Below are 27,610 nucleotides of genomic sequence, written 5' to 3' on the forward strand. Positions count from 1 at the left end.
ATTGCCAATTTGTATAAGATCTTATATACGGAGTTCATGGGTAGACATCTCGACCACGGGATTGCCCAACCCCTATATAGAGTTCATAGGCATACATCTCAATCATGGCTTAGCCCAACTGTTATGAACTCAGACACACAACTCCTCCACGAGTTTGTCCAAATTTGATTGATTTGCAAGCATACATCTCACTTATGACATTGTCCACAGTTATATGGAATTTTATTTAATATTATGAATAAATTGAATTCTTGATATTGTTTATTATGTATTTACAATACCATTGTTTCTTCCTTTGGTATTGTCCTCTGAATTGACAAAACGATTCAGATCAGTGGTATCAGAGCAGGTTCCAAATTTTGAATTATAAGAGCTTTCACATGATTTCCATTTGCACAATCTTGCTGATTATTTGTGTGATTTCTTCTCTTGCGGAGATCAAACTTCAAAGCATTTTTCCTACTTTATAGATAGTTCAGGTTTGAAAAGTGTTTTAGATGGAGGATCTAGAAGAGGTTTAGGCCATTGTTTGCGACAATGGATCAGGCACAGTGAAGGCGGGGTTTTCCGGAGATGATGTGCCGAAAAGTATTCCCAAGCATTGTTGGCAGGGCAAAAAATAAGTTGGTGATGGTAGGAATGGAAACAAAGGATGCTTATGTGGGAGATTAAGCACAGTCAAAAAGAGGGATTCTCAGTCTCAGGGATCCAATCAGGCACGACATCGCCACCAATTGGGAGGATATGGAGAAAATCTGGCACTACACATTTGACAACGAGATGCACGTTTCCATAGAAGAGTATCCCATTCTTCTAATTGAGGCTCCTCTCAACTTGAAGATAAATAGAGAGAAAGTGGTGGAAATCATGTTTGAGGCATTTAATGCTCCTGCAACCTATATTGCCATTCAAGCAGTACTTTCTCTCTAGGCTAGCACCAGAACTACTGGAGTTGTGCTGGATTCAAGAGATGGTGTAACTCACGTAGTACCAATCTATGAAGGATACGCCCTTCCCCACGCCATTCACAAAATCGACTTGGCAAGTAGAGATCTGATTGATGTGAAAGCACAGAATATGAACACAATTTTGTCCTAGTTTCTTGCCAAGTACATTGTTTTCAGTAATTTGCAGTCTCCACGAGCACGATTATGCGCAAAGAACATAAATAACACATCAAAATGTACCAAACCCACAGTAGCCTCCACAAAAATACCTTCACTACACTTTGTCATCATTGGTCGAGATTTGATGGTTTGTGCTTAGACGGGGTCCAGAAAGACAACGGCCTTTTGCCTTTCCATAATTGCGAGGATTTTGGGAGGCCAACCACCTATCAAGCCCTGGGGCATTTGCAGGGCCTTTTCATCTGCCCTTATTCTTTCTCCCACTAGAGAATTGGCTTCTCAAATACATCAAGAAGTTAGAAAGTTTTCCTATCAAACTTGTCATAAAGTGGTGGTTGCATATGGAGGTACTCCAATATATCAACAAATTCGTGAATTTGTACAATCATTATTGACAGCATATCTTTATTCTATCTCAAAGATGATAAGACAATGGGGCCTATTGCCTCGTAAGAGGGGAGGAATGATCAGAATTGAACATGCATATTATATTAAATCATATATTTTAATTAATTCTAATGACTTTTCAATTTGGAATTGTCCATTCAAATTCTAATAGAGATGTAGATAAAGTGACCTTTCAACTTCTATGAAGATGTATAAAGAGGCTCAAGTTGAATTCAATAATAGAGAAGGATATGGACATACATCTCGCTTGCTGAGATTGCCAATTTGTATCAGATGTTATATATGGAGTTCATGGGTAAACATCTCAACCATGGGATTGCCCAATTCCTATAGAGTTCATGGGCATACATCTCATTCACGGGATAGCCCAACTATTATGAACTCGGACACACAACTCCTCCACAGTTTGTCCAAATTTGATTGATTTGCAAGCATACATCTCACTTACGAGATTGTCCGCAATTATATGGAATTTTATTTAATATTATGAATAAATTGAATTCTTGATATTGTTTATTATGTATTTACAATACCATTGTTTCTTCCTTCGGTATTGTCCTCTGAATTGACAAAATGATTCAGATCAGAAGCAATAGGAGCCGAAGCTTTGACTGGGAGTGATTGTGGTGATACATAAACTAGGAGCTTTGGCTGTAGCTTGTATTACCATCTCAAATTGATGAAAAATAGTTAAAATTTTCCTACTTCTGGAAGTCTTTATGCCCCAATGGTAGAGGTTTTTCTTATAGAATAGAGATCATACACTTCTGGAAGTCTTTGTGCCCCAATGGTAGAGGCTTTTCTTATAGAATAGATTAAAATAGGACCTAGAGCCAAATTGGTATGCTTTCAGCTAGCCTTTGAGTTAGTGTTAGTTTATCGGTATCACCGTTTCCAACTACTAGATAGAAGTGTAGTTAGAGATTTCATCTTGCCCATTACTCGTTTTGTGGGTAAGTGGATTCTTTCCTGAAAGTTAAGAGGAAAGAGTATTAGTAACATCCCTGACAAATCTCTCAACTTCTTGCTTACCTTGAGTTGATCCAAGGAACGGTGAGAAGGGGAAGCCTTCCCTTTAAGGTAGGAGAGACTGTTTCACACATTGTGGCTGGTCATCCTATTTCACGACTAGATTTTTAACAAAAGTGTCTGTTGCAAAATATCCACCCAACATATATAATAAATCATATATATATATATATATATATATATATATATATATATATATATATATATATATATATATATATATATATATATATATATATATATATTAAAAATAAAATATATAACTATCAATAACAAAAATTCCTAAACCCCTACTTATTTATTTTCCCACCCCTTATCTATCCTATCTACCCTACCAACCTACTAACCTACCCTATTATATTCCCCCCTTGCTATCTCCCTATCTACCTTTTTCCCCCCACCCTTCCACTTGCCATGTGTACTCTCCAAGTGGGTGGCTCTTTAAGAGGGAGACTGCATTTAGCAAAGGGGGAACAACAGTAAGGAGGGGGCCTAACCAAGCAAGGGTACCCCAGTGACATCTTAATATATATATTTTAAAAAAACTTTACTGCAGGTTGTAAAAGGTGGCGTGAGGGAAACATAAGAAAAGGAGTGTTGGGAAGTGGGAAAGGTGGGGCCCACATAGGGTCTCACCCTCCCACACAAACATTCATCACAATTTATTTTATATTATTTTCTTTGATTTACTTGCTTAAAAAGTGTAACATGCTAACATTACAATATGTTCTTGTTTTCTCTCGGATTTTCTTTCAAATAATATTAAACTATGGGCCTTTTTTTGATGGGAAAATATTTCAAAAGTATATTCTTTGTGAGTGACCTTTTTCTTGGACAGTGGAATTAAATGGTTTTCCTATACAAAAGCCAGAATCTTGTAGGTGGTGTTTTTGCTAGTGTTTGGAAACTTCCTTTTGTATTTCATTTTATTTTTCATCGTCCAATAGGTTGACTTTATGGGATAATTTTATAGTTTCGTTTCTTTCAATTGTCTACTTTTATTAAGATCAATAATGAATATAGGTTTAATTGATTAGCTTTTTTCATTCTAACATTTACATTACTACAAGAATATTAATTTAAACCAAATATTTATCTCTTCCACAATGCAAGTATTCAAATACATCTGCCAATCATTATAATGCAACTTTGCAATTAATTCAACTACATGGTATTCATTTGAATGCAACTATATATCTTTTATGCATCAAATTTCAACCATTTCAAATGCAACTTTAGTTATTTCAAGAACTATCATGTATAATGACATGAAATCCTTAAAGCTCCAATACATTATCATTCAAGTTTCACAATGAAGCATTACTTCTTTCCCTCTTTACTGCTACAACAATAGAGAGATTTACATGGTGTTGCAAGCCAAATGATTTCAACATGAATACTATTTATTTGAACTTTTATGATACATACAATACAATGAGGATGAATTAGAAAGGAATTTCCATCACTCAACAACAATCATGCAATGATACAATGATGAGAAATGGATAATTGTCATATACAAAGTCTGATCACAATGCAACGTGAACTTTTCCTTCACAGGAGCCCAATAGGAGATCCAAAAACTTCCAAGCTTTCTCCAACTTGAATCCACAAACCTGAAACAAAACTTGAGCATAACCATGGAGTGCTCACCTCCCAACCTATGTCACTAAGAGACCACTCCCAAGCTCGGAGAACCAAGGCCTAATGGGATATACACACAACCAGCCCAAACGGGATATACACACAACCAGCCCACAATGCATAAAACATCACAATAACAACAAATACACCCTTAGCCAAGGCTTCACAATTGGATCACCTAAGAAACCCATGAAAGAGGGTGAAGGTGGGCCAACCAAGGAGGAGATGCTATTGATAACATAATCAAACTCATGCCTTCACAAGGCTTATACAAACCACAATTTCTTCACACATCCATCTCCTTATCACTCACAAAATATATTAAAACATCAATGGCAAGCAAGAGCTCATATTCCATGCTTCTTTTTCCTCTTCTCCATGATAAGAAACTCTGCACTACAATGGAGGCACCAACTAACCCCTTCACCTAAGGCCACTTCTTCCCTCCCAAGGGTGAGTAATGCCCTTCACACCCAAGAACAAAACACCCTCAAAATGCAAGAAAAACAAGGAATCAAGAATCTTCGTACCCATCCCTTAACTAAAACAACAATAACATACAAGAGAAATGCATACAATACATGTTGATGAATCCATTCACATACTAATCTACAAAAAAATTAAAGAGTTTCTCTTGGCAAGAGCCACCAACGTTGTTCAAAGTAATGGAAATGAATAGTTGAGAAGAGCCCCTTTCCTTTTTGCTTCTGATCTCCAAAACCCTAGTGTCTCTAAAACTAGAGAGTGAATGAACACCCACTAAGTTGTCCAAAGCCCTCTAAAAAAGTCCTCCAAATTCCTACCCACCCACTAGCAATAAGTGCGAGTTGACTCTTAGTCCTTGGCCTTCGTTCTTGTTTCCTCTCATAAATTTAAGCTTGGGCAAATGAGTGGGCAAGTTTCGCAACTTTTGAAAAGTAGTTTATTGGGAGGGCCACTAAAGTTGTCTAGGCCTTCTAGTAGTGAAAATTAGGTCCCTAACTCATAGTACTACCATATGGGTACTTAAATTCCACTAAAATGACACCCTAGGACCACTTTTGTAGCCCTCAAAAGTGCAACTAAAGTTTGAATTGGAAATTCTACTTGATGAGACTTCATATAATAACTCTTTTTAAGTGGGATTAGCTTAGGTACTCTATTAGGTTTAGTTTTAAAGTGTTTCTTGCCAAACCTTAATTGACATGTTATTTACACATGGACATTACAAGTGTCAAGTGACACCATAAAAACACATTACACATTACGAGTGACATGTCACTAATTACACAATGAATCTAATCTAATAGACACACTTAATTTATGTTTACAATTTAAAATACATAATAACGAGGTTCAAATCTTTTCAATAGATTGAACTTTGGCTTCATTGTTTGTACATAGGTTTAGCCCCTGGTTATCTTATTTAGTACCATGGTTAATTCCCTGCACACTCAATTCAAATATTAGTAGCTAAAGAAAAGTCACACACACACATATATCAATTTAGCTTGCATTATTTAATTCAGCATTACACATTCCTAATTTCACTTCAATAAACTTTTCATTTTTAAACAATGATCATATTAAACACTTGTGTAATCGAAACTCATGATATATCCATCAATTCAATTCTTGAACTTTTAACCATAATTCATCTAACATTCTGAATTTAATCGTAATTCAACTTCCATCATCAGAATGAGCAATCAAATGCATATATAATTAATCCTAAACGGGGCATAAGGTAAATCCTAATTAGCATCATAAGTAAAGTCATTATAAAGTAAATCATCACAAGAATCCAACTGATACCCATTTCCATTTAAACACTTGAATCATAGAACCTCTAATTCATTTTCATCGTTATTAATATCGAAGTCCTTTAATTTCGTAACACCTATGTTATACAAATGTACTCTAGGTCAACATGCTATATTATGATTAAATCATGTTTCTGCACAATCAGTAAACTTATCTCAACCTAGAACTATAATCTTTTGTAACACAATACTCTTATATTATTAAGGTACAATAATTCACTATTTTATTTTCCAGTTAAAAACACAGTCAGTCCATCTTTAAAGCCTGTAAGCATTACATTATATTTTTGTCTAAAACTTCATATAACACCTTAGCAACACCAATCTTATCTCAAAATATAATTCACATACTAATCTCTATTTACCATTAGTTCAATCTACAACATCACAATAATCACCTGAATGGATATCATCAACACATATACAATAGCTTCTAGCATTATCAAAAGATCACCTGAGTGGATAAATATTAACACATTCGTAGGGGGTCCTAGCCCCATCCTAATACTTAAGTTCCTTAAATCATAGAATATACATATATAGATAGTGTATACAAAGGTGCCTCGACCCTATAGTCTCTAATTCATGTTTCCACATAGTTGGTCAAACTCAGCACAAAGCTGTATTTAACATTTAATCACACAATATTCTCCTACAATCACTTGTATAATTGTTTACCGTAACTTCTAATATTAAGTTATCTCATGAACAGTTTACAGTGTGATGATAATTTAATCTTCAAGTTTCTAACAATCCTTATGAGAGTATGTATTAAACCATAATAACTGTTTATTCCATCATTTCATCGCGCTCTTCTATCCATTTTATTCTCCTATAAAGAGAATTACTAGAGAAATTCATGTTTAGATAAGTACATGCAAGGAGGGGTCTTACACTCTTTTACCTTATACTGCCCAAAATGTGCTTTTTATGTGCATTTCCATGTAATAAGCAACATTTTAAATCACTGTATGCGCAAAAACGAGCTTTTCTTATCCATTTATATGCATGAATAAGTTTATATATTGAAAAAATTCTTGAAGTGTTTTTTTTTGATCTGTAAGAGGCCAAAGCCAAGATTAATTATTGTGTTATGATTAATTATTATTATTTATTAAGTTCGAGTAGACTCGATTCCATGACCTCCCAGATAAGAGGCTCACAATTTACCGTTGTGTTGTAGTTTCACAATTTAATAAGTCATTACTTACCTTTTAAATGAATAACAAGCTTTTAATATGTATATACATGTGTTTATATGTATACAAAAGTGATAAAAATCACTACTCAGGGTTATGACTTTTCTTTGACATATAGAACAAGGAATTATCACATGTGAAATGACTAAAAAATCTCCACGTTATGCGTAACAATGCGTTTTAATATGACTTTTACATATACAAGAAGTCATAATGTGCTTTTAGACTCCATAAACATGCATTCCAGAGTATTTTGAGACATGCAGTCATGTTTACTTTGGCCAGCCAAAGTGATGACAAGTTGGTTTGAACCTTTTACATGTGTTCACAACTTTGTTTTTAATACATGTAAATGCATTAAAAATTGCCACCAGTGACTTATAATGGACTTATAAAAGAAAACACATGCTAAAACATGTTTTACAGTCAAGCAATAGATACAAAAAGCTCCACCCTTGCGCATGTTGATGTATAGCGTCTGTAGAAGTAATTTGTCATATGCAAACTGTGTCATACTTATCTGAAAGTTTTCTCTGTGGTTCTCTCTCTCTCTCTCTCTCACACACACACACACATGTGTGTGTGTGTGTGTGTGTGTGTGTGAGTGAGTTATATATGGTTTCATGAACATGCGATTAAATCCATTGACAGCAGATTATGTATTGACTGACTGCCATATTATATTGTCGGCAGCAGTAGTATATATATACATCACCGACTGCTTGTATTAAGCGGTGACTGTTTAATTGGTAACAAATCATTAGTTGTGCCCCGTAGAGGCATGACTCTACGGGTCACAACCATTACTCAAAATATATATACGTATTGCAGATCGATGGGTAAGACATCAATCCAAGGCATCTTTATCCTAGCGATGTGCACTACAATAATTATTAAGTATCGTTCAATACTCTCTGTTATCACAGGTCCTAGGATCACTAACCAGTATACATTTCATTTGGATCTGCACATGCACAAAGAAGATTCAGCAGATCAGCAATTCAAAGATAACCATTATTTGAAGGACTACTTTTGCACCACTGTTGAACAAGTAAGAGCATCTATTGTTATCATATTTACTGTAGTAGTTTTATTTATCAGAGTTTCATAAAACTAACATGGTATCAGAGTCATTCTGATAAGAAAAACTATTACTTAACATTAAAATCTAAATTCTCAGAAGTTCTAAGAAGGAATAAATTTCAAAATTAAAATGGTGAATCATGTGAGACTAGAAGATAGGCTTGACAGTGCATCTAATTTCTCATTATGGAAAATTTGAGTAATGATAGTATTAAGGGAAATGGAATTAGAAGAATATATTGAAACAAACATGTCTATGCCTGAAAATGGGCCAGAGAAAGTAACATGGAAAAGACATAATAACAAAGCAATGGAAATCATTATAAGATTCTGTAAAAGATCATATTCTTCCTTCCATATCTAGCCTCAAGACTGCATTTGAGATGTTCTCCACAATTTGAGATACATTTGAAATCAACAATAGTAGTATATTATTAACTCTAAAACAAGATCTACTATACATAAAGATGAAAAATGGAGAATATATCACCTCATACTTTCTAAGAATTTCTAAACTAAAAGATCAACTTGCAACAATGAAAAATCAAGTTGATGACAAAGAACTCAGCATGATAGCACTGAGAGGTCTTCCTTTATCATGGAAAACATTTATTTGAGGTTTAAGCTCTCGACTCGGACTTCCAAAATTTAATGTATTGAAAAATGAATGCACTCAATAAGAATCTATATCAGTCTCAAGAGGACTAAGCACAAATCAAGAGGGAGAAATTCAAGCACTTAAAGAAGAAAAATTTCAAATACAACAAAAATGAATCTAACAAATCTTACAAGCAATGTGATTGGTCAAAAGTTAAATGTTTTAAATGTGACAAAATTGGTCACTCCCATAAATTTTGTCTTGAAAAGAAGAAAATTCAAGTAACTTTAGCAGAAATCAAAGAAGAGGGTGAAGAGAAAGAAGAAAGAGAAAACTATGCTTTTTACTTAGCCCTTTCAAGTGAATTAAACTCTAACCACAATACTTGGATCATAGACAGTGGAGCATTTCGACACATTACAGGTTTTAAAGACAAATTCGAAACCTTAACAGATCAAGCCTCAGAAGAAGTTACTATTGGAGATAACTCTACTCATCCTATTGAAAGAATTGGTTCCTGTTTAATTGACCTAAATTCAAGAATTACTCTACAACTCAAAAATGTTTTATGTAACAACTCGTTTTTTCGGGTCTTAATTAACAACTAACATACTCAAAAAAATACAGTTATCACTTCATCGTCATAGGAAGTCAACTAAATCAGTTTCCTTCATATGAAAGGGATTGACGGTTAAAAATAGTTAAACAAAATTTCTTAACGAAGAGCTGAAATCACCATCAATGAAAATTACGATAGAAGTTAAAAACCTCATACCATGAAATTTGAGATCTAAATTAAAACTATGGATGCATTTGCAACCACCTGGGTTAGTCCACAAATATCACTATAACAGTATCACATGACGACTACCATTTAAAAACCACTATCTCAAAATTAAATGATGATTACGATTAAATACCACTATATTTAAAATTAGGGCATCACATACCACTGTATCAATTAGGGCATCGATTACCGTCGGATCATTTAGGGCTTTTAGATACCATGGTATCACTTATGGCTTTTGATACTACTGATTCGAATAGGGCTTCTAATACCACTGATTCAATTAGGGCTTCCGATACCACTGTATTATTTAGGGTTCCAGTTGTCACTGAATCAATTAGGGCTTCAAATTCCTTTCCTTCCGATGACTTAACTGTGGCAGTAACTCAAGATTAGAAAATATGCTCATATTCGATATTCATATAAATGAAAATCAATCCATAAATCTATCTCTCATGTCTACGTGTAAAATATCTATAATGATGAAATAACTCAATTAATCTTACTTTCTCATATATATAAAAGAGATAATACTTGTTTGTGATAAACAATTGAATGCATAGCTTATCTCTGTCAGACACACGTCGACGTTTTGGGGAGAGGTGAAACATTGCCAGGGGCTTAGCCACCCAATCTTGGACCAAATCTTATCCCCACACGATCTCTAACTAGAAAGGCCCTCCCTACTCGGAATCATAGTTCCAAGAATCACGGCGATTCATGCGATTCATGCGATTCGGCGATTCGATTCAAGCCAAACGATTTTTTGTGAATCGGTGAATCGAATCAGCGATAAAGGGTTTATGAAATAATTTACTCACTAAATTTCAAGGGTTTTTTAAATTTTCCGATTCATGGCCGATTCGATTCCGATTCATGGCCGATTCACGATTTGATTCGGCCTTGCCGATTTCGATCCGATTCCGATTCTTGTTACTTTGCTCGGAATAGACAGGGGTCATCTTGCCATCCACTGGGCATCTTGGTATTGAAAACACTATGCAGCTTGGTAGCAAGAGATTACAGGATTATGCATGAGCTATAAATATTTCATATTAAAAATGATAAATATTGTTATGTCAGAACTGATACTATTTTCATGTTATTGCAGATTCCTTTCTCTCACCTCTTCACCCTTTTCCTTGGCTACACAACCGGGTGAGTCCCAAGTGTTTGGAATTCTTAGAACAACTGGTTCTATCAATTATACAAGAAGATTACACACATCTAGCATTTCACAATCTGTGATTACATGTTTATGTTCTTTTAAGATTTCAAAATTGATTTTGTAGATCTATCATCCAATTACATAGTGATTATGGATCCATACTAAGTTTACCCGGTTATCACTTGCCATGAACAAGGCAAAATTAGAAAGAGAATCAAATTAATAGTATCAAACAAGGTGTCAATGTAAGCAATAAACGTGCAAACATATTGTGAATATTTGAAATGGTTACCAAAGAGCTCGTTAATATTCAAACATTACCCATCAACGTATCTTTGACTTGTATTTCATTCGTGGAAGTCTGAGATTGTTCCTATTTGTGGTGGTTGGTATGATGATTGAATTTAGAAAGCCAGTCGTTCTTTACCTTGCATCGAGCCTTGAGAACGAAATCATACGAATACTGAATTGAAGACAATGTTTTAGCTAAACATTAACTCTGAATGACAAGTATTTACCAAAATGATAATGCTGCAAGGAATCAGTAACTTCAACACGACAATCACAAAGATTGACTCAATGTGCAAAGATAGTACCTTTAATTGAAACATACGCCGGTAACCAGGGATTTTGGCAAGGACCTAGAAGCTTAGGAAAAATTGATCCATGACAGTCAACTTCAGAAAAGCAAGGACCGGTAGAAGGGCGCCTCATTTGTGGAGGAGAAAAACATAATGCAGAGACGGGAGTATAGGAACATTGCACATCGACTTATCATGGAAAACAAAGCAAGAAATACCATTATCAGAATTCATGACCTAAGATTCATTTGTATCTTGTCCTCCCGTAAATCTGAGGCTTAATTCTGGCTTCAATCTGATAGCATTGATAAATGAAAAAGTGAATGTAATAGCTATACCGCAGGGATTTGGGGTGCAAAAGGTATGGTATTCGGTAGAGAGAGAGAGAGAGTGTGCAAACACAGACGTAGAGGAGGAAGATAACAAAAAAATGGAAGAAGTATATGCCTCCTAAATTTGATCACGACTTATTAATAGCTAAGCCGAGTCTCCTCGGCTTCCATCGGTTTTCAAGAAGACTATACGGATACCAACATGAATTCGATTTGAAAAGAAGAGAATTAAAGAGGGAAAAGAAAATAAAATGGTTGAAAGAGAAGTTGGAAAGATTATAAAACAATTCGAATTGCCAAATATAAAATTGATTTATCATGTCAAGTGTTAATCGGTCAAAACCAAGAATATTAAAATAAAAAGCATGGAAACAGAGTTGGAAGATTATAATTTGAAAATTATAATAATTCAAATGTTATTATAAGTCGAATATTATTATAATCTTATATGTACATGTAAACATCACTTTAATATTATATGTACATGTAAACATCACTTTATTAAATTATTAAATTATAATGGTGCTAAATCATTTTTATATTATGTGCACGTATATAAATATTTATTAAATTAATATGGTAAAAGATAAATTAAAATCCTTTGAGATACATTTTACATTTTAACCCAATTATTTTCTCAATTTATTTATTTAAATAACTCATGTGGGTCCCACAGATTTATCCTGTTTCAAGTCGCTAGGTTCTCAACCCATTTGCCTAGGGATGGTGATGCTCCTGCCTAATTCTTTTCTGACAATGCTTCCACCCCTTCGACATGTTTCTTGCAAGGAAATTCTTTGTAATTAAATTATAAATTATTTAATCATAAATAATAATGGTTAACTTTCTCAATTCCATGAATTCATGACAAATGATCAACTAGCTTGTTATCTTCATTTTGAAATTATAACGACTAACTATCTTACCATTTCATAGGATTATAGCCATATTAACTGTCAATTGACTTCATGTGAACCTCAACTGCTATATTTTAAATTAGGTCAAAAATTGGGATGTAACATTTTATATGTACTAGGTATAAAGAGAAACTTTGTCTCTATTTCTGGCCTTGCTGATCACATTCCAAGAGGACAAAGTTCTCTTGGCCCAATAACTCTAATATCAAAAAAGCCATTTCCGTTGGAGTTAGAGATGGAAGTCTTTATAAACTTTGTAATAATAAAAAGCTAGCCCTTAGTCATGAAATTGCAAATTCTACCGAAATTTTGCATAGGAGGCTACGTCACCTTCACTACTGTGCATTATCATCCATAGGAAAAATTGTAAAAGGTTTACCTAGTTTAAAAACTGATCATTTAAGTATTTGCAAAGGATGTTCTTTAGGCAAAAATACTAAACTATCTTTTCCTAAAATTGTTCACAAATCTAAATCCATTCTTGAACTAATCCATACTGATCTTTGCGGTCTTATGTCTGTACCTTCTCTTAATGGGTGCTTTTTCTATGTAATTTTTATTGATGATTACTCTAGAAGAACTTGGATCTATTTTTTGAAATAAAAGTAATCAACTGAAGTCTTTGCGAAATTCAAAGAGTTCAAAATGTTAGTTGAAAATTTTAGTTAGGACATAAAATAAAAACTCTGGGATCAAACAATGGAGGTGAATATATCTCTGATATTTTAAAAAACTTTTGCATTGCTGTTGGGATTAAGAGGGAGTTTTTTGTACCTTATAATCCTCAACAAAATGGAATTGCGGAACATAAAAATAGATCAATTGTTGAATCAGCTAGAGCAATGATGCACGATCAAAACCTTCATCCTTCTTTCTGGGCTGAAGCATCTAACACTACAGTCTACATTCAAAACAGATGTCCACACTCAATGTTAGAGAACACTACTCCATAAGAAGTATTCACTAGCATTAAACGTGATCTAAGTCATCTAAGAATATTTGGATGTCCAGTTTATATCCACATACCTAAAGAGAGAAGAACAAAACTAGAACCTTCCGGGAAGAAGGGAATATTTATTAGATATAATGAAACAACAAAAGGATACAAGATCTTCATTCCAAGTTAAAGAACAATTGAGATTAGCAGAGATGTGAAATTTGAAGAAGATATTGCTTTTAATATTTCCAAATTTAGTGATGAATCTATTCTTGAAGTAGATGAAAATCAACAAACAGAAATCGAGAGGGAGAATGATTTTGAACCTTCCTCTTCCATTATGTCTAATCATGAAGATTTTGAAAATATCAATGATAAAAAGAGGCCACTTTGGGTTAGGAAAATGATAGAAGAAAATCATGTTGAACCTAATGAAGTGATGCGAGAGAGCAAAAGAACAAGAAATCAATCCTGTTATGTTGCATTGTTAACTGAACTTATAAAAACAGAACCTTCTAGTGTTAAAGAAGCACTTTCAAATCAGTCTTGGAAAGAAGCAACGATTGAAGAATATAACTCTATATTAAAAAATGATGTATGGGATGTTGTACCAAGACCTAAGAACAAATCAGTTGTTTCTTCCAAATGGCTGTTTAAAATTAAACATGCATTTGATGGCAGCATTGAAAAATACAAAGCCAAGTTTGTAGCATGGGGTTTCTCACACAAAGAAGGCATTGATTATGAAAAAACATTTGCTCCAGTTGCTAGATATACTTCATTCATAACCATCTTGGCTATTGCAGCATCGAAGGGATGGAAGGTTCATCAAATGGATGTCAAAACAATGTTCCTTAATGGCAAGATTAAAAAAGAAGTCTACATCGAGTAACGAAAAGGTTTCAATACTCATGACAACAAAACTCATGTTTGTCAATTAAAGAAAGCACGTTATGGTCTCAAACAGGCTCCCAGAGCGTGCTATGAAAGGATAGACAACTATCTAATGAAGTTAGGATATTCCAAAAATGCAGCTGATTCCAACTTATACTTCTAAACAGATGGTGATGATATGATTATTCTTGTGTTATATGTTGATGATTTGTTGATAACAGGTGATGAACATCTCATAAAGAAATGCAAACAAGAATCACAACAGAGTTTGAAATGAAAGACTTAGGTCTACTTCACTACTTTCTTGGATCAGAAGTCTAGCAACAGGATAACTGCATTCTTCTGAATCAAGGAAAATATACAGTCGACATTTTAACAAAATTTGGAATGATGGAATGTAAACCAAAGGCTACTCCTATGGAAGTAAACCTACACAAGTTGAAAGATGATATGATCAAATCAAAACCTATAGATTCTACTTACTGCAGGAAGATTATTGGATCTTTAATGTACTTGGTGAATACTCGTCCTGACATATGTTTTGCTACTAACACCTTGAGTCAGTTTATGTGTGCACCAAGGAAGATTCATCTACATGCAGGCAAATACATTTTCAGATATCTAAAAGGTACTATTGGAATGAGAATCAAATATGATAAAGTAAACACTGGACTTCATGGATATTCTGATTCTGATTGGGCAGGCAGTCCTACTGAACGTAAGAGTACTTCTGGATATTGCTTCAGTCTAGGATCTGGTATGGTTTCCTGGTCGAGTAGAAAATAGACTTCCATTGCATTAAGTTCCACCAAAGCATAATACATTGCATCTTCCTTGGGTGCTAGAGAGGCAGTATGGCTACAAAAGTTGTTAGCAGATTTGTTCAAGAGACCTTTGAAGTCCACTGTGATTCATTTTGACAGTCAAAGTTGCATCAAGCTTTCAACAAATCTGGTTTTCCACAATTGCTCCAAACATATTGAAATTCTTTACCACTACATTCGAGATAAGGTGAATCGAGGAATCATTCAACTGGAGTACATCTATACTAATGAGCAAACAATTGATATCTTTACCAAGGCTCTTGCTAGAGTGAAGTTGAAATACTTCAGAGAAAAACTTGGTATTATTGATTTGTAATATTGAATATTGAATTAAAATTTAGAATTCATGTGAGTTTATGCTTCTATTGTTGTTTAGTCGCATCCGATATGTAATCAAAGGTGACAATCTTTCATGGACATATTTATTTAGAAGGTAATTATTTGCAAGGTGACGATCTTGTAAATGATAGGCCTATTATCATGGACATATCTAGGCATTGCTTTAGGCAATTAGAGATCATAGATAACGAACTCATGTTATTATCATGGACATCTGTAGACATTGCTTGGAGCAATTAGAGATCATGAATAATAAATTTTATGTTATTACTATGGACATCTCTAGATATTGCTTCGGACAATTAGAGATCATAGTTAACATATTTACTCTAGATATTGTTTCAGAGAATTAGAGATTATAACATATGTTAGGATAGTGTTCATAGCTTAGTGATTTTTTATCTAAATAGTCATTGATTTAGAGTGTTAATATTAGATAAAGTAATTAGATATTCTATTTTGAAATCTATGGTATATTACTTCTCCATTGCTAAGAGGGAGTGTTGATGTATGGTGTCTGTAGAAGTAATTTGTCATATGTAAACTGTGTCATACTTATCTGTAAGTTTTCTCTGTGGTTCTCTCTCACACACACATATACACACACAAACACACACACACACACACACATATATCTGAGTGAGTTATATATGGTTTCATGAACATGTGATTAAATCCATTGACGACAGATTATGTATTGACTGACTGCCATATTATATTGTCGGCGGTAGTAGTATGTATATACATCACCGACTTCTTGTATTAAGCGGTGATTTTTTAATTTTTAACAAGTCATTAGTTGTGCCTTGTAGAGGTAGTCACAACCATTACTCGAAATATATATACGTATTGCAGATCGATGAGTAAGACATCAATCCAAGGCATCTCTATCCCAGCGATCTGCACTAGAATAATTATTAAGTATTGTTCAGTACTTCTCTCTGTCATCACAAGTCCCAGGATCATTAACTAGAATACATTTCATTTGGATCTGCACATACACAAAGAAGATTCAGCAGATCAGCAATTCAAAGATAATCATTATTTGAAGGACTACTTTTGCACCACCGTGGAACAAGTAAGAGGATCTATTGTTATCATATTTACTTTAATAGTTTTATCTATCAGAGTTTCATTAAACTAACAACACATAGGTCTCACATGTTTTAAATATACATGTTAATTTTAATTTTAACGAAGAGATATATAATGGATTGAAAAAGTCCACCTTTACATTAGAAATTCATTAAGAACTATGTTAAAATCTCATCCAAATCATGTGAAATTTTAATAAGTGGTTCTAAACCCATCTTACATATAAATTACACTTCTTATTTCATGCAATTATCAATAAAAACCCACATGTGAGCGATTTTAGTTGAAGAACAAGAATATGAAGTCATGCCAAAAAAATCCCACTTGTAAAACGCTTAATTCCTTAGTAACTTTGGTTAGACAACTTTGTTTGAGGACTAAGATAGCTTGAAATGAGTGGAATTGACAATGAAGTCAACCTAAGATAAAGAAAACTAAAAGCCAAACTCAAGATCAAGAAAAAACCAACTAAAGAAACAACTTAGAGAATTCATCCAATGGAATTTTCTATACGTTTGCCCCAATTTTGTGAATACAAAATTGAGGATGACAAGATCATTGTTCCTAACACAAGTTTGCTTCAATGTATAGTACAACTATTATTTCAAAGCTTGTAGATGTGAAATTACTTATGTCCATTTGGGCCTAAACTTCAAATTGAATATGAGATTATTATATGACTGATAAATTCTTAGAGTGTAATATGTAGTGACATGCTTATAGTTTTCTAAGTCTCCTTGTTTCACTAGTGGTCACAAAATTTAGTTTTGATTTAAAAGCTATGGATTTGAATGTTCAATTGTTTTCACATATCCCATGTTATACGTTGTTACAAAAATCTTGTAATATGTTATGAGCCTTTGATTTATGTGCGTCATATGTCTTTATTTCGCTGTCTCATAAAATAGTTTCTAGAAATATTAAAGCCAAATTTGTGTTGTTTTTTGTTTTTTGATAGGCAACGAGCCAAAGCCTACATTACTTTTTATTATTTCTTGAAATTAAGTATCATTATGTGTTAAGCTCAAATAGACTAGAACCCAAAACCTCCCACACGAGAGGCTTACAAGATACCATTGCTTTGTCGATTCTTGCCTCAAACTTTTGTTATTCCTAATACTTATTAAAAGGCTTCCTAAGCAATTTTATAGTCGTGGACTTTTGTTCGTCCATTGGATATCATGTTTCATGTAGATGAGTTTTATTAGTTAATTTATATTGTGAGCATATTTATATTATCATTAGTTGCAAAAATGATATAAATAACATATTTTAAATTACATTTCTTTGTCTCGCAGTGAATTTTATACAGTGATTCCTCATGATTTTGGTTTCAAGAAAATGTGTAAGTATTTAAATTTGAAGTTTGCAAATTTCAAGTATATAGTGTAGTTCATATGTTATTTGTACTAATACGTTTACATGATGACAGATGACTTTGTTATTGACACACCTCTTAAATTGAAGCGGAAGGTGGAAATGGTAGGTTGATAGAGATCACCTTTTGTTGTGTTGGTTTTCTTTTAATCTTTAAATTGTTAAATTTTTTATTTTTTTTGATTAAACAATAATGACCAAATCAAATAAATGATGTAAGAAAATTGAAATTTATTGAACAGAAGGTATAGTGTAGTGCACTTCATCATTGTTGATGTCTAAATTGAGAACATGGGACAGAAAACAAATGAACCATGATAAAAATGTTACAGTTTAAAATATAATAAGTGAACTACATTTTTGTGAAGTAGTCGATCCTCTACATGATGAATAAAAATATAAGATTTTGGGTTCTTTGACAATGTCTGTCATGTAGTGGGTTCTTAGTGAATCAATGACTATGTGCAACATTGACTACAAAGGTTATGGATGCTTGCACTAATTGTGTTTGAGAGCAACTGAAAGAAGGAAGTAATCTAGACTCCATGCAGATCCCACTAGATGAAATAAAAAAGTTTGTGAAGGAAAATGCCTAGAAGCCTCTAAATTGGTATTTGGCATAAAAAAAGTAGTGTAATTTTAGTAAGTCTTTAGAATTATTAAAATTGCTTATAGATTACATGCATGATAGGGAACCCAAAGATCAAATGTTCATCTTTGTCCATTATTTTTTGGCTTGAACCATCTTTGTCCATTTTGTTAGTGTTTTATTTTACCCTTTTGTAGTGTCGCTTCCTTGGTTATCCCTCAAATCGACTTAGAATCACAATTGCATAAGATTAGGGTTACTGTTTACCATATTTATATAGGGCTTCTCCAATTATGTAATTTCGTAACTTGAAATCCAACAAAGTAGATATGTTTCATTTATAATAATATTGTCATAGTTCAATTTCTTTTCATTAGAAGTAACATATATGAGGGATTTAAATCAATTCAATAGATTGTTGGAGTTGAGTTTGAGTTTGACCCAACAATGTAAGTGATAAGGTAAGGTGAATTACTGATGTGCCCAAAAAACCTCTAAACATAGGCTTGAGAGCATATTTATTACCCCCCTTGGCCTCATGTTGTAATGTCCTTGCTACTAGTCCTCTTGACTGCTACAATTTATTGATCACTGAAGAATCCATCTCAATGTGGTCTACTCCCTCTGAATCAATACGAATGAGATCACCGAAAATTGACTGAACCATATCCTCTATCCCCTCCCTCTCTTTCAAGGTTGCCTCTAATGAAATGATGGGCTCTCTCTGAATCTCCATCTCCCTCTTTCTTTTGTTCACCTCCAATTGCATACACGGTCGTCGATCCTTGTTATGGATCATAGTTTAAGGAGTCTTCTGACTTCTATCAATGCCAACTGGCATCCCTTTATTATGGTTTGTTGTTTCTTATATTCGTTGGCTATATCACTCTCGACTCTCTTTGGTAGTTGCGTGCTTACATGACTCACAACTTTCCCAACGGTCTTGCAATCCTCAACTGCACAACTAGGTTTGTATATCTCCACGTCACCTGATCAATGTATTGTGACGTGCACTGCTAATAATGAACTCCCTCTCTATAATTCTTTATGCTCAACCTATGTCACTCCGATATGGGGTGGAAGAAGAAAGTATGGTAGATGGCTATTAGATTATAATGTAATCCACAATTATTTTGAATCGTTAAAACTAGGAATATAGAAAACAATTGATATGATGTTGCCACGTGAGATAGACATTTTGCAATTGTAGCGATTTCCTAATATGAATATGCAAAGAATAGATGATACGGGCACGTGAGATAGACAATAGATGTTCTGACATTGAATGTTATCGTCACACTTCCCACAGTTTTCAAAGTAGCAAGAGTTCTCCACTGACTGGCCCATGCTCGATGTGTTGTCTAATATGATTGGGTAGAATGCGATTTGGCATCGATTTGTGCCATGTAGGAGTTTGCAATGCTTGCAGATCTGGGTGGGATCGACATTAAATACATGCGAATGATTGAAGAATGCCTGTGGTTTCAATAAGAAATTGTTGGGGGCTTGCCTTTGGATCTCCACTACCTTGGTTATGGACTATGTCCGAGGTTAGTTCGTTTCCAAACCACTAGATGCTATGCTCATTTTTATTACATTTGCAGGTGGCTCTAATACCATGTTAAACTCTGTAGATCGCTTCAAATGTAGTTCCATTGCTTTGTAGTATGTACTTTCCAAGTGGCAGCCATCTCTCTTTTATTAGACGAAATATGAATGGACATGTCTTTTCACGGGACATGTCTATTCATTAGTATTTAATATAATAGTTTGTTATTTAACACACACTTATCTGTATATATAAAAATGTCACATATATAATACAATATATGTAATATATCTCATATATCTAATTAAATATATCTCATATATATATATCTTTAGTGAGTTTTATCTGATTGAAACTACATTAACATTAACAGTATAGTACTTAATTTTTATCCCTCACTCCACCCCTGCCACCCTTCCTCGCCGCTGCCACCACCTCCTCCCCATCCCGAAAATGCTATGGAATACATTAAAAACCAACACAAGTTAATGTTTTTTTAATGGCAAAAAAGTAGAAACAAATCGATGTGGTCTTTGACATTAAGTAATGGGTCCAAGCTAGCATCAAGTTCATTCGTTCATTCTATGTTTCAAGTGTCGGAGTTGCAAGCTTAATTTGTGTCTCAGACAAGACATTTTTAAATTTCACCATAATTGTTGTCATTATATGCTATATGCTATATAAAATATTTTAATACATTCTGACAAAAAAAATAAAAAATAAAAAATAAAATAAAAAATATATAGAAATATCCCAAACCAGATATTTACTTGATTTTTCCTCAAAATATGTTCAGAACTAAACATATGCAGGTGTATTACAAAAATGTAATAAAAGCCAGCAGAAACTCCAAAAGATATTAGACCGTTCTTTCACAAAATGATACCTAGGATTCAAGCATATAAAAATGCATTACAGACCCACAATATAAAACCAGAAAACTTGCTTAAAATTCCTTAAAACAACGTTATTGCATTATACAGCAGCAATACAATAACCAACATTCAAATCCAATCTTTAAACGCAGAGTTTACAGATAGATTGGAACACTCAGAGAAGAACTTGTAAGCGCATACGAGACACCTGAAGTGACGTCTCCACGGACAATGGATTTGCGTCCACTGTCTGCCAGCACGAGGGGCTACGTTCTCACATTGGCTGAAAGCTGAAGCTTTTCAAATACTCCTACAAGAGAGAAATTGAAATCTGAATAATAAACCAAACATAGCCAAATGAATGAGTCTCATCTCCTTTTATCTTCACAGCTATGACTCTTCGACTCCCTTCCTGGCCTTTCATCTTATCTCTCTTTGTCCTTTTTAGCTCACTTTATAATATTAAATTGACTTTTTATATTTTGGGTCCACGCTCTCCAGGTCAATTTTAATATTATATAAAATATGTCTTTAGCTTTTCTAATGTCCCAAAAAGGGGACATTATATATATATATATTGCGTTCCCTTGCTGCCCTCTATTTTTGGCCCCTTGGGAAACATTCCAGAAATGCATCCCCTATCGTCCCCAAAACACCATGGAACATAGGTATTGATTGATGAATAAAATTTAAAGGATCATTGATTGATGAAGATTTGAAGAACAAAATGCAGATAAGAGTATCAGATGATTGATTTGCTGCGACGAGTGCTTGAAGGCCAATAAGTGTTTGGCATTGAGTGTTCAGATTATGATTCTAAGACAGTATAAGTTATATCTGGAAGATGGAATATGCAGAAAGATTATTTGAAGATCTTATTGAAGAATGCTTTGCATTCCTCCCTATAAGATGATAGCTACATGTGGGTCTGGTCATATTGGCTTTGGGCTATGAATATTGCACTATCATGCTTCTAGTTTCTCAATTGTCCTTTTGAAGAAATAACGATGTGCTCTCTGCTGCCAGTGAGGTTGGCTATCAGGGATGGATTGCAAGCCTTTGCATTGCTGCACATTAGGATTTCAAGTTGTATGGTTTGGTGAACATGGTCAGATGGTTTGTGTAGTATTTCAATTTAGGTATCTTTTGATGGTTTTCTCTGCAGCTTAAGATTTGTTCTCATATTTGTGATATTGTTGTGTGTATGTTTTTGGACAACTCAGGTTTTTGCAGTGTCTAAATTTGAGTTCTATTAGCCTGGACAAAAGATAAGCTAAGACTCAAGAGATCAAGGAGGAATGTGTTGTGGTGAATTGAGCTTCACATGCCATTCGGAGAATGTTTTGGAGCTGTCTGGTAACACGTTTTAATGACTTTCTATACATGTATTATCCCCTTTTTGAGACATTAAAAAACATTTAAAAATTAAAACCTTTGTGTTGAAATTTAATGACAATTAATTATTAAATGGAGCAATTATGGCGGTCTTTATGTCAAGCAGAATTATAAAATAAAAAGTCACTTTATTTAAATTAAAAGATAGAGAAATGGAATGCCATGAGACAAGCTAATGGAATGTAAAGATTCCACAACTGGCTTTGAAAGAAAAGGGGGAGACTCATTATTATTATGTATGGTTAATCATTCTATTAGAATAGCTTTGAGAGCTACTGATTTTTTAGGAAGCTTGAGGATGGAATCCCTTGGGACTACTCCGGAATTGGACAGAAACCCAATTCCATCCATAGGTGAATTTATTTCAGAGTTTACATTTGTGCTTTAAAGGGCAGTTTGTGAAGATCATTAGAGCTTCAAGATATTTTGTTCTAGATATTGAAAAAAATGGAGGATCTTGCAAAATTTATCAAGGCTTTATAAAGGTATTTTCAAAATTTAGCTGGGTCATGAAATTCTAGTATTGATCTTATTTGAAATATTGTGGATAAAAGACTTTACAAAAGGCAATTTTCAGGTCTAATCCTAATAAACTCATAGTCTTCTATACTTCCACAGATGGAGCTAATAGTAATCTCAGAGAATGAGCTTAGTGGAGAATACAAAACAATATAGAAAAAGATTTGAATTGACTTGCTGTGAAAAGGCAAAAAATTATGCTGGCACTTTCTATGTATATATTTATAGTTTTTTGAAGCCTGATATTATAAGTTTGCTGAAATTTATTGTTGCTATGAATTTTTGAGAAAATGCCATAGGAATTATTTGTGTGGGACTGGATATAAGAAGTTATTTGTTTCCATTGCAAAGGGCGTTAATGTGTATATAAATATTTGGTAATTTATGGATTAAGCCTAAACTCAGGCGGACAAATAATTTATACACACAGAGACACACAGATATATATGTATATGTATGTATTTAATTCAATTCTGAGGTTTAGTGTTAGATATGGAGATAATTTGGAGGTTTGAGCAAATTTAAGCTGAAGACTACGGTGAAGTCTAATATTTGGGGCAAATATCTGGAAAGTTCATCGGACTGATAAAGGATTGTACAATAATAACAATAATATTGATGTTCGAACTTTGATGACCTTGAGATACTTACAATTGCAGCTTTTTAATTTTCTTTAGGTGATAATAATATGTGCAGGCTGTTTAGATTTGGCTCTCATTGGGCGTGACTCTTCCTCCTTTTCACACTGTTTTTTCCCTCATCGAAGTTGAGTCTATTACGAGGTAATTGGTAAATACTTGCTTATTAATAACAGAGACCGAGAGGTCATTTTATACAAAAGAATAAAGCGGAAAGAATAGAAATATTCTATTCTAACAAATAAAACTAAAAAAATGAAAGCTAACTAAAGCTAACTAAATATTTACAATAGATAACCATTAACTAATAATAGACGACTTATCTATTATTGTAATACCCTCCCATAATGGTTAATCTATCTAACACACCAAGCTGTCCTCTGAATTTGACAAACTTATTAGGACCAAGAGGCTTGGTGAGAATGTCTGCAGTCTGATCGGTGGTAGGAACATACTGCAGATCTATAGTTCCGTCTTCAACCAGCTGTTGTATGTAATGACAATGAACATCCACATGCTTGGTTCATTCATGGAAGACTGGATTCCGTGCTAACTTGATAACGCCTTCGTTATCAACAAACAGAGTAGTCGGTCCTGCTGGTGACATTTGCATATCCCCAAGCATTCGACGAAGCCAGACAACTTCACATCCTGCCTTAACAGTCCCTCTGTATTCAGCCTCTGTAGAAGAGAGAGAAACTGCCTGCTGCTTCTTGCCTGTATAGGAGTGATCCCCTGAAGAGTGATTGTATGGAAAATCAGCCTTAAGAAATAGCATACCATTTTTAGAGCAGGTGAAATCATAGTTTCTGACTTTAAATAAAGATTTTAGTGCCATTGATGCATTGCTGGTACCTCTTGCAGTTTTGGAAGCACTTCTAAAGTAATATCAATCATTTACAAGCTCATAGCAGTCCCTTGAGTGTTTCTGGAATATTGGAGAGCCGATTGTTTGTGATATATCTTAGGCATCAGGTCATGGCGCTTGAGGATGGTTGCTGATGCTGTTTCCTTTAAGTGAGGCTATTATTGAAGAATTTGGAGTTGTTGACTTCTAGTCTGCATCTTTAGACATTATTTTTTTTCTTTCAGAGTTGGCTCCCACCGACTCAGGTCTCAAACTGACCATGACATTGACAGAGAGGACTGGATTTCTCACTTATGTATCCTAGCAGAGATGGAAACAGAGACCTGTTTTATTTTCTGTTGTTCCATCTACTATGAGATCAGAGGGATGTTACACTATCTTTTCAGAGATTGCAGGTCTTTATCGTCTTTTTATAGTTATATTGAACAATGTTGCTTGGCGCTCTACCTTCGGGAGGCCACACAGCTTTGGGGCCGTACTTTGCAGCTACTTTTCCTCCAGAGCCAGGCTTCAGATCAGCTTATCACTGACTTTTTCACGCCCATGTCCCTTGCCAGGGGCATGAGGCAACCACTCTACACTCTTGCCCCCAATCACACTAGATCTATGAGGCCTTGCAATGGGCTTACTAGGCAGTGGCTCTCCTCTTCCAATAGTTCTTAGAGACGACCCAGGACCCTTGGTTGCCCCCAGAACATATCCTTTGGTGCTGGACTTCTTTTGGCTAAGGAAAGACTCCTAGTCCCCTTCTTGGCATTCTCTTTTGTGTTCTTCTTTTCTTTCCTTTTTGTTGTACTCTTTCTTGGTCACCATTTGGTACTCCTGTTGTGTGTTGTGTTCCTTGTTGTAATCTTTCGGTCCCTTAGACCCTTGTTGTCTTTTGTTGGACATTAATAAATTTATCTTATCTTAGTTGTCATTTGTAACCAAGTCGAAAAATAATTCCTTCATTGTTCTTGCTCATGAATGTGTGCATGTTACACTAATAAAGATTTAATGCAATTTAATATTTACATAGGTGAAACCTATAATATGCATCTCTTATCATATTATACACAAGAGTACATCAAATTGTTTATGGTCATTATAACAAATGCATGACAACTCTTAGATAAATGTCCACACTAAACTGGTGGAAGTAGTGCCAAAAGAATCTCAATGGCAGAACATGAGTGGCCTTTACAACATGATATCGTTGGGACAAGTTTTGGAGAATGATGAGATGTGTTTGACTTGTTTACATCTTGAGAAGACAATAATGGTACATTTAGGTTCTCTTTATCTCATAGAGTTGACAGTATTTAATATTTATGCTTATGATGTCTGACTATGTACTGATATTGCTTATGTTTCATAAGTTCGACTTTGATTATGTTTTTGATGGTTGACTACTATATATGTCTGAACAAGTGTATGAGAAAAGGAAGAGAGTGAGTGAGGTGATTGCAAAGTGTGTATGGATAAAATGTGAAAACTGAGTAATGCAAATAAAAAGGGTAAAAGTGGAAAGTGCTGAATGATCAAGATATTCTACATATTTTCTCTGTGCTTGCTGATAGCCTGTGCGCTCTCTTTGCAACACTCTGAAGACTTATATTTGTTGTGCAAGTTTTCTTTAGAATAGTGAGTTTCATGGGAGCGTGCCTTAAAATTTAGGACAGTGAGTTCCTTGTCGTCTGGTCTAAAACTTTGTAATCAGTAACTAAGGACTGTGGCAAAATTGTTAAATGATTTTTTGCGCTGATTCACCTCCCCCTCGCAGCATATAATACTTTTCAAATAACTGGTCTATTGATTGATGCTTTACAATAATACATCTATAAGTAGATATCTACAAGATCATTTCTAAAATAGCTGATTTAAAACCGCAAGTAATCAAGCATAGTGATGATCCAAAAACATGGAGCTAAAAACAGCTACTCTGAAACCCAATGTCACATGACCAGTGCAACAACATTAGGATGAGCATCCTTGAATTCTTGTACCCTTTGGAATTTTTAGTGAAGCTTTGTACTCATGATTTATTAGGTGTTGTTACTGCATGCAATTGAATCATCAAAATTTGAATATTTAAGGTGGAATTGCTTGTGATCAATCTATTGGTTTGGGTCACTTTCCATGTTGGATATTTTTTTCAATGGTAGACAACTTGTAACACGTTTATCATCCTGAGCTATATTAAATGTTTCCAACACTTGTGCTTTCCTAGAGTTTCATTTCCTAGAGTTTCATCAAGGTGCTTTAATTTGGATCATATGTGTTCCTTTTAATAAAATCTCTTTAAATTTGGACTTCGGTACCTCATTATTGATGTATCTTGGATCTATTGCAGCCCTACATTTGTGCACACCAAGTCAAATCGGAAAACCACCTCTCAAACGATGCTGACATTTTAGGAAAAAATCAATCTTATAGAATGTGTGCAATTTTCCATCATGAATATTTGATCCATGGGATATTTGGAAAGCACGTAAGGAAAGTAGGCAAAACATATTTTTTCTATGTGAAAATATTATATTCAATGTAAGGAGCTCAAGGTTTTAAAGGCTGTGGGGTGCGTGGGTTGGATTAGTATAACACTAGTTTTTACCAATTTATACTTTATTGAATACAATAGTATGATTCACTAAATTCGAACAATCATGCACATAAGAACCATATAACACAATATTTTATGTGGCAGCTGTAATGGGGGAAAGCCATGGAAAATAGATTCTTTTGTATTAATCTTCTTTTACGATGTTTGTGTGCACTGTGCACCAGCCCATTGGAAGCACCAACTCATACTTCTGATTTCATAGGCACCGGCCTACTAGAGTCACCAACCCTTACTGCTAAGCACCAACTTTAAATCAAGATTCTACCTTTGAATGTTTCAACTTTCTTCTACAATGAATGGTGGAGAATCATTTCTCCTCAAACACTCTTCTTTGAACTGCTATTTCTTTATCATAAATCTAGAAATCACCTTCACTAATGGACTCACAAACTCTTAGGAGCCTGCTCATATTCCACTTGGGTATGTCAAACTTTATT

General features: G+C 34.3%; 1 protein-coding gene and 1 pseudogene across 3 annotated transcripts in view; both read left to right on the forward strand.

The window, feature by feature from the left end:
• PARP2 (poly(ADP-ribose) polymerase) overlaps positions 1-27,610 on the forward strand; it is a 188,065-nt gene that overhangs the window by 77,677 nt on the left and 82,778 nt on the right. For all 3 annotated transcript variants that reach the window (XM_089813536.1, XM_089813537.1, XM_089813538.1), the window contains 2 exons: positions 18,063-18,109; positions 18,197-18,246. In XM_089813536.1, the coding sequence (XP_089669662.1) occupies positions 18,063-18,109; positions 18,197-18,246 (97 nt within the window). The remainder of the gene's footprint in view (positions 1-18,062; positions 18,110-18,196; positions 18,247-27,610) is intronic.
• On the forward strand, positions 498-1,098 carry LOC149572338 (actin-like; annotated as a pseudogene).

Source organism: Cupressus sempervirens, chromosome 2 (genome assembly GCF_028749045.1).
Source record: "Cupressus sempervirens isolate cs-2001-9-10 chromosome 2, ASM2874904v1, whole genome shotgun sequence".
In the NCBI taxonomy this organism is placed as follows: domain Eukaryota; kingdom Viridiplantae; phylum Streptophyta; class Pinopsida; order Cupressales; family Cupressaceae; genus Cupressus; species Cupressus sempervirens.